This window comes from Megascapheus bottae, chromosome 2 (assembly GCF_031878675.1).
Source record: "Megascapheus bottae isolate mThoBot1 chromosome 2, mThoBot2.hap1, whole genome shotgun sequence".
Lineage (NCBI taxonomy): Eukaryota > Metazoa > Chordata > Mammalia > Rodentia > Geomyidae > Megascapheus > Megascapheus bottae.
In genome coordinates this window covers 61,055,404-61,064,288 of record NC_143510.1, presented here as the reverse complement: position 1 = coordinate 61,064,288, position 8,885 = coordinate 61,055,404, and the positions used below count along the sequence as shown (strand labels likewise).

General features: G+C 37.4%; 2 protein-coding genes across 2 annotated transcripts in view; both read right to left on the bottom strand.

Moving 5' to 3' along the window:
* Positions 1-285: 285 nt before the first annotated feature.
* The window catches only part of Nup107 (nucleoporin 107), a 40,188-nt gene continuing 31,588 nt past the window's right edge, over positions 286-8,885 (bottom strand). Inside the window, exons 22-28 of the mRNA XM_090328174.1 lie at positions 8,325-8,437; positions 7,224-7,326; positions 6,406-6,566; positions 5,220-5,345; positions 3,789-3,902; positions 2,666-2,833; positions 286-2,117 (exon numbers count right to left, since the gene is read on the bottom strand). Coding sequence (XP_090184300.1) covers positions 2,010-2,117; positions 2,666-2,833; positions 3,789-3,902; positions 5,220-5,345; positions 6,406-6,566; positions 7,224-7,326; positions 8,325-8,437 — 893 coding nt within the window. The 3' untranslated portion in view covers positions 286-2,009. The remainder of the gene's footprint in view (positions 2,118-2,665; positions 2,834-3,788; positions 3,903-5,219; positions 5,346-6,405; positions 6,567-7,223; positions 7,327-8,324; positions 8,438-8,885) is intronic.
* On the bottom strand, positions 4,872-5,078 carry Cox8c (cytochrome c oxidase subunit 8C). The gene has a single exon (XM_090318687.1). The coding sequence runs from the start codon at positions 5,076-5,078 to the stop codon at positions 4,872-4,874; it is 207 nt and encodes a 68-aa protein (XP_090174813.1).

The window sequence follows — 8,885 nt, the reverse complement described above, 5'->3', positions numbered from 1 at the left end:
CAACAGATTATAAACGTGGGGAAAACAGTTCTTACTGCAAAGCATAATTTTAAACTTTAAAAAATGTTTCTGCCTGATGGTGGCTCAAGCCTGTAACCCTAGCTATTCAGAGGGCTGAGACCTGAGGATCAGAGGAAGGAAAAGTCCATGAGGCTATTATCTCCAAGTAACGACTGAAAAGTGGAAAGTGGAGCAATGGTTCAAGTGGTAAGGACAGCACTCGGGCCTTGAGCTCAAGAACCTACACAAACACGCACAGGCACTGAGGAATTCTTCAATATTTATTGAGCAACTTGGCACTTGGCAGATAAATACAGGTAAAACAAGACCAGACCTTCTATTGAACTTATGAGCGAATGGTACTAACAATTATGAATTATGATAAACAATTTCCTAAAGTAACAAAATAGGATCCTGTGAGAGTATAATAAAAGAACTTTCCGGCCCAGCGTGGTGGCTCACACCTGTCATTCTAGCTACTCAGGAGGCTGAAATCTGAAGATCAAGGTTCAAAGCCAGGTCAGGCACTAACGCCCAACCGTCTGACAAGACCTCTGACCGACCATGAGACTCTTATCTGCAATTAATCACTAGAAAACTGAAAGTGGCGCTGTGGCTCAAGGGGTAGGGTGCTAACCTTGATCTAAAGAGCTCAGGGACAATGCCCAGGCCCCGAATTCAAGTCCTATGACTGATAAAAAAAAAAAATCTCCAAGAAAAATTTTTTTTCCTTTGGAAACGAGCTGGTTTTGTGGTCACAATCTTTTGCTGAGTACTGAAAGTATAAGCATGCAGCACTAGACCTGGCTATGAAATGACTCTTAGACTAACACTTGAGAGTGAGTAAAAGTTAAATAAGCCATGTCCAAAGTCCAGTTTTCTTAGGGTGGTCTTTCTGATAATGCTCTTTTGTGTAGCCTGTTCTGTTGATATCACTAAACCTACAATATCAAATTCTACCAAGTTTGACTGCATTGCCTGCCTTTTCCACTGTACGTTCACATTGTTTCTTGTCTTCCCTTCCAGTTTAAAACTACAGAAATACTGGTTAATGATTTACAATGCTGTTACCAGAGCAGAAACTATCATCATTTACCTCAATTCATTATCAATACAGATTTTAGCTAATGATCATACCATGTATGATAAATTATATCATAATTGCTCTTCTAATATTTGAAAATACAGACAATCCCTGACTTAAGATGGTTCAACTAATAGTTATTCAACTTTTTTTTTTTTTTTTTTTTGGGCAAGTACTTTGAATTCAGGGGCTTTCTTGGACAACTTACTTGTTTGGTTGGCTGGTGCTCTACCACTTGAGCCACACTTTCAGCTTGCCTTTTTTGTTGGTTATTTTAAAGATAGAATGTCTTGGATTAAAGGTATGAGTCACATGTGGCCAGTATTACATTGCATGTGTGTGTGTATGCGCACACATATGCACGCACATGTGCTAATAATGGGACTTGATCTCAGAGCCTGGCCTGTTCCTTTAGCTTTTTCACACAAGGCTATAATTCTACCACTTGAGCCATTTCTGGCTTTTTGGTGATTAACTGGAGATAAGAGTCTCCATGGACTTCCCAGCTGTGCTGGTTTCAAACTTCAATCCTCAAATCTTAGTTCCCTGAATAGAGGGGGATACAAGTATGAGACATAGGCCACTTGGCAATATTCCTGTTTTCTAAAAAATAAATATCAGTACTGATGAGTACACACAAAAAACAGAACAAAACATTTAATTTCCTTATGACACAGTAGATAAATCTAGAATTTGTAAGAATGAAAAAATTTTAATTTTTGAAGTTTCATAAAAAACATGTTGGGAAATACTGATATAATACATTAAATTTTCCAAGTATAATTGTAAGTATTTGAAAAGTACAAAATTCAAATGCCTAAAATTTTATGTTTTTCCACAATTATACAAAAAAAGCTAGTATTTACAAAGGTTTTATTTAAAAAAAAACCCTCCATATTTCACAGAAATAATTCAAAGTGATGAATTATGATTGAATTTCATATCCTAATGGATCAAGTCCCTGGTCAAGAAGCATGAGAGAGGATTCTCTTAACTTCTGAAGCAATTTCTTTAGTTCTTCTTTAGAAAATACCTGATATTAAAAGAGAGAAAAAAAATTATAAATGAGGAAAAAGAAGGATATGAATTTAGCTTATTAGAAGAAATTGCCAGGTGCCAGAAATTTTTTTAGTTACTCAGAAAGCTGAAATCTGAGGACTGCAATTTGATACCAGCCCAGAAAGGAAAGTCCATGAGGCTTTTATCTTCAATGAATCACAGAAAAATCAGGAAGTATACTGTGGCTTAAGTGGTAGATCACTACTAGCCTTGAGCTAAAAGAGCCAAGGGATAGTACCCAGGCACTCAAGTTCAAGCCCCAGGCCCAGCAAAACTAAATAAATAAAAAGAAATTACTTTTCAGGATTTATGTGGTTAGAATCTGGTCTTTTTGAGTGATTCAGGAACCCAATGTTGTCTCCCAGTTTAACACACACACACACACACACACACACACAGCATAATGGAACATTATTCTCAAATTCTAAAAACAACTAAAAAATGTAAACACAGCTTTGTAAAATTTAACATTATCACAAAGTAAGCCAAGTCAGGACAATATGCAAATGTTGGGGAACTTACCAGATAGAGTTTGTGACGCTCGGAGGACACCATATCTGCTAACTGCAGGCACTCCTGATACTGACCAGTGCTGTGCAGTATGGTGTGCAGCAGAAAACACATCATTGGCAGACAAAGCTTCCTTAGTAAAACCATCTGATGTGTTCTCTCATGGTCTTCTTCAGCATCCTAAAGATAACATGTACTCATCTTAATAATGTGAATCTAAGTATACTGTAAGTAATTCCTAAATTACTAGATTCCAAATCTGTTGATTTACTCCAACAGAGATGGAAAATATTGGAGGAAAGTTGTAACTGCACTAAACATGTGCAGACTTTTCAATCTTTCATTATTCCCTGAACAAGGGTGTTTTAATTACTTATGTGGCATTTTTGTTAGGTATTATAGGTAATCTGGAAGGACACTAGAGGATGTGCATAGGTAGAATGAAACTACTAGGTTGTATTTATTATATGTGGAATCATATATACAAATTTGATATCCATTGGGTCCTAGTATCAATTCCTCATGGATGCTCAGGTATTACTGCATTGGATTAAAACCGAAAGAGGTAAAAGATAAAGAGTATTTCTAAAGCTCATCATCCCTATTGAAAATAAAACAAAGTCTTGGGCCTGGAGTTTGGCCTAGTGACAGAGGGCTTGCCTAGCATGCACTAATACCCAGGTTCGATTCCTTCGTACCACATACATAGAAAAAAAGCCAGATGTGGTGCTGTGGCTCAAGAGTAGAGAGTTGGCCTTGAAGAAAGTCCAAGGACAGGTCCCAGGCCCTGAGTTCAAGCCCCAGGACTGGTTAAATAAATAAATAAAAGTCTCAAGATCTTGAGATCTGAGACTGCAGTTCAAAGCCAGTTTGGGCAAAAAGTCTGTGAGACTCTTAACTACAATTAACCAAAGCTAAACAGAAAGTGGAGGTGTGGATCAAGTGGCAGTAATCCAACCTTGAGTAGAAAAAGCTAAGAAAGAGTGTGAAACCCTGAGTTTAAGCCCCACTATCCCCTCCAACCCAAGTCACAAAAAAAAGGTTGGGGGGTGAGTGAGAAAGGAAAAAGAAAAGAAGTCTAGCCTTCTCTCAGACTACTTATAACAAAATGTTCTGCAGGACACACAAAGCTTACCTCTCTGACATCTACCATCCACCCTCCATCAACAAACAACAAGACATTGTACATTTTCTCTTTCACATCAGCAGTTAGGGCATCTAAATGGCCTTTCCAAATACCATAATCCATCTGCAAAAAGAATATGAGACATAATAGACAAAATAAATATTATATATTTAATATATTCTGAACTTTAGGATTAAGAAGTGGCGACTTTTGAGATAATTCATCAGTTATAGCAGCAAACAGGGCATTCAATTTAGTTTCCTATTTCTATTGGCTTGTGCTTATGATCCAAAAGGGGAAGTCCGAAGAATATATACATATATATATATATGTATGTGTGTGTATATATATGAAATATCATTTTATATGTTTAATAAGTCAAACACAAAAAATTACAGAAAACAGCATTAAAAATACCAAAATGTTAACTTTGTAAATGAAGGTTAGCATCATCTACAGAGAAGTAATTGGACAGATAGGTTCTTTTTTCCCAAAGTATAACATTAACAGTAAGAATGCCTATTAAAAATGGAACACAGTATCTGAAAAAAATGACCACTGTAGGGCTGGGAGTTTGTCTCAGTAGTAGAGTGCTTGCCTAGCATACACAAAGACCCAAGTTCAATTAATTCCTTGGTACGACATACATAGAAAAGCCGGAAGTGGTGCTGAGGCTCAAGTGGTAGAGCACTATTCTTGAGGAAAGCCCAAGGCCTGGACACTGTCCTTATGCAATTTTGCTCACTTGAGCCACAGCACCACTTCTGGTTTTTTCGTGTACGTGGTACTGAGGAATCGAACCCAGGGCTTCGTGCATGCTAGGCAAGCACTCTAACTCTAGGCTATACTCCTGGCCCACTAGCATACATGTTTTTTTTTTTTTCAAAGCATACGTGTTTCAATTTAACACTTAAACAGAACAAGGTTTTGACGATAGAACTACAAAATATGCTTTACTGAAAAGTGCAAATTATTTGCCATAATCATATGGCAATGAAACACAACGTTCACAGTGGACCCCATTGTTAATGTAAGAAGCCACAGCCTTTTCTGAAAGCTTTTTGGGGCAAGATGCTGCTCAACTTCTTCCATCTATGCTTTTCTGAAATCTTCCAGTTTGGAAAGTATATATGCAGCAGGGGTAAAACAGGAGGTAAAAAATACCAAAAGTCCAACAGCCTGGTCCCCAAGTGATATATCATTCTGTTGGTGAGGCTCCGAATTGGCCAAGCGGCGACTGAGCAGGACTACACGGCGGCGGCGAAGTTGGGAAGAACCAAGCAGCGACAGGTAAGACATGTTGAGACAGGTGCGAACAAGTCAGAGAAGACACGGAGGGAGACACTGGACACGGAGTGAGGTGAAGCGAGCAAGGACCTGCTGCCCACTAGCATCATCTTTAATGTAAAATGAATAATCTCAGATCCACATTCAACTTACTTCATATTTCTTTTCTTTGTGTTCAAAAGCCACTTTTTCAGTAAAACTTGGTTGAGAAATCACAGTAGGTTTTTGTGGAGCTGAATTCATGTGCTTAAACCAGTCATTAAAGGTTTCATGGGCTTCCTAAAAAATGAAATAAACAAGTTTTCATTTTTACTGTACTCACCAAACAAAGATTTGGTTCTTAGAAATAATTTTAGTTAGCAAATACTCAAACTTGTCAATATATGTTTTTTTGTTTTTTGGGTTTTTTTTTGCCAGTCCTGGGCTTGTGCTCAGGGCCTGAGCATTGTTCTTTCTTGGACTTTCTGAAGGTTAGATCTCTACCACTTGTGCCTCAGCACCATTTCCAGCTTTTTTTTAAATGTATGTGATACCGAGGAATCAAACCTGGGTCTTCATGCATGCCAGGCACTCTGCCACTAGGCCAAACTCCCAGCCTCAATATGTGTCATTTACACGCACGCACACTCACACTTTCTCTCTAAACATGCAAATGCTTCAGGAGATGACAGATACCTGTAAGATATATATATATATTGTTCTATTTCCTGGCATATGCTCCTATTCCTGCAGTTGGATCATAACTATTATCTTGCTGTCATTTATCATTCTGTAAAGTATGCATTTTTACCTATCTTACCTATTCTCTCAGCCTATTATTTTTATGATCTATTTATTTACTCATTTAGCAGTACTAGTTTTGAACTCAGGGCTTTGTACTTGCTAGAAAGGTACTCATGCCATCCAACCAAGTGTCTTAATGTTTAGTGGCAAGCATAGAATGCTACCCACAAACTCAGCCCAGTTTTTAGCCTGCTGGAATCACTTGATTATTTGATAATTAAATCTTGCTATAACTTAAGTCCTAACATGTATAATACCTTGTTTTCTCAGATATTGCCAAAAGCAGAATTATTAAAGTTGAGGCAAACATTCATAGAATTAAAAAAAAGTTAGTTTCAGACACCATATTCCTTATTCTAATCTTGAGTGGTTAGTAATCAATGGAAAATCATGCTAGTGAAGACAGGTCAGGGTTTCATTTTCCCTGTAGGTCAGTTAGCACTGCAATCTCAAAGGAGGTTAAACAAACCAATCACCACCTCTAGGGGGAAAAATGTGTGAAGCCTGAAAGTTAGAAAAGTCACAATGAAGACTGTTGTTTTCTTTGCAATCTCACCAAATAAGCTCTAATGCATAAATGTTCTCTGATAGCATTATCATCTTCAGCAGGCAGTGGGCTTTCCATTCCTTGTTCCTCCCACTGGTTATAGATTTCTGCTATAGAATCCTGAGGAATTTTCACAAATACTTCTTTGGCAGCTTCATGCTTTTTTGATGCTGTGAAAAGAAGATACATTTTTAATATACAAGGGCTCCCCTGGTGAAGCCAGGAGTGAAATCACAGGCTTGCAACTTTCACATTACAGGCCTCATGGTTTTATGATCTGTCTCTTAAGATTGCTCTTTCTTTATCTCAGTGTCACACATTAAATCACCTGACTTTCACTTACTTCTATGTCTTAAAAAAAAACAAGTATGTCAGGTGATGATGGCTCATGCCTATAATCCTATCTACTTAGGAGACTGAGATCTGAGGATTGCAGTTTAAGCCAGTCCTGGCAGTAATGTCTGTAAGACTCTTGTCTCCAATTAGCTACCCAAAAAAGCCAGAACTGGAGCTGTAACTTAAGTGGTAGAGCGCTAGCCTTGAGCACAATAGCTTTAGGACAGCACCAGGCCTTGAGGCTCAAGCCCCAAGACCAGAACACACAAAAACAAAACAAGCAAGTACATGTTTCAAAGTCTGTTAGCTATGACGTACGCAAAGTTAATTATAATGAGGAAAATTCACCGTTAAAATAGATTTTGTTTTACAATGCCAGGTTTGATATATGAGTAGCTAGCTGGTTTTCTTCATCTTGGAGGAAGACCAAAATAAAAAAAAAAATAATTAAACACATAGATTTGAACAAACCATATAAAAATAGAGCATACCTAAGAATTTTCTCATTATGGCATTGCCTTGTTTGAGTGCTTCTGCCCTCTGTGCAGGGTCAAATACCAACCAGTCAATTACATCAATCTTCAAACGATCCTCCTAGCCATTTACAGGAACAGAAGAAACATCAGTTATATTTCTCATGCTTGGTAAATCAGTAGAACATTTATTTGTACTTCTAGTGAAGAATATTTTCATTCAAGTTGAAAAACTTACCAAAGAATTTAATTTTTAGTTTATTTTCCTATTTAATAACTCTTGACTAAATTATAGGCAAACTCATTAGTCTGAATTTGGAATTATATATCGTGTTCCCTACCATTGTAACCATATAATTTTTTTGCGGGGAGGGGGGAATGTCAGTCCTGGGCACATCTCTTAGCTTTTTTACTCAAAACTGGCACTCTACCACTTGAACCACACATCCAATTTTGGCTTTTTTGGTGGTTAACTGGCACCAAAAGTCTCACAGACTTTCCTGTGCAGGCTGGCTTTGAACCACAATCCTCAGATCTCAGCCTCCTGAGTAGCTAGGATTACAGGCGTGAGCCACTGTGCCTGGCAGGAACTTTTTTTTTTTCCTTTTTCCATATTTTTTTTTTACTATATAACTAATAGAAGGGTTACATTATATTCACCAGATAGAAGGCGCATTACATCACACTGATACCCTTTCTCATGTCATGATCCCCATTTCCCTCCCTTCCCCCCATCTTGATTTCCCCCCTTACCTATCCAATTTCAAATAACCAATTAAGCACATATAACATGTATCAGATAACAAGGTGAAATATTGTAACAATATGAGATAACCAAGGGACAGCAAAAGAGATGAGAGATAACACAGTATATTAAGGACAATAATTACTCATTATATGCCTTTTGTTTCTATATCCTGGAGGTTCTTACATTTAGCGGCATACTGTATGGCCTTATGTATCTAGCTGGAAGTGGTGGTGTGGCTCAAGTGGTAGAGCATTAGCCTTGAGAAAAGTCCAAGGACAGTGCTCAAGCCCTGAGTTTAAGTCCCATGACTGGCAAAAAAAAAAAGTTACACAACACTCCATGTGCCTCACTCCCTTCCACACCCAGATTACCTCAGTAGTGCCAGTATCTAGGGCTGGAGCCTGGTCATGATGACTGAATTCTCCATTATCCTTCTTTCGAATATTCTCGACTACTGTTTTTGTTATTGTTGCAACATCTAAATCTAAAAAAAAAAAAAAATTGAAATGCTAAAAAATAAAGAATAGTCATTGATACTAAAATTTCCTAAACAGGATTATTTTATGATCAGCAACATGTCGTTTTTGGTCATTTTTCGGTGCTAGAGATCCAACCCAGCTATGAAATCACTCTTTTATTGAGCTATGCTATACTCCCAGTCTCTAGAACAATAATTATTTAAAAATACAGCAAGAAAAATCTGAAAAACATTGTAAAAGAAAATGCCAAAACTAAAAATACCTTGTGCATGAGTTATTTTATTGAACATACAGAGCTTCACTGAAATTATTATTTTCCCCATTCGCAAGAGTCAAAGCTAAAAGGATGTCAGAGGCAAAATAAACATTGACCCTGGGTTAAAGTTCTTTATACACATGCACAAATATATCATGAAACCAACTGTTCTGTACAGTTAACATGTACTAACTAAA

Bases quoted from the DNA above. Each gene is read 5' to 3' on its own strand.
- Cox8c (XM_090318687.1), bottom strand. From the start codon at position 5,078: ATGTCTTACCTGTCGCTGCTTGGTTCTTCCCAACTTCGCCGCCGCCGT.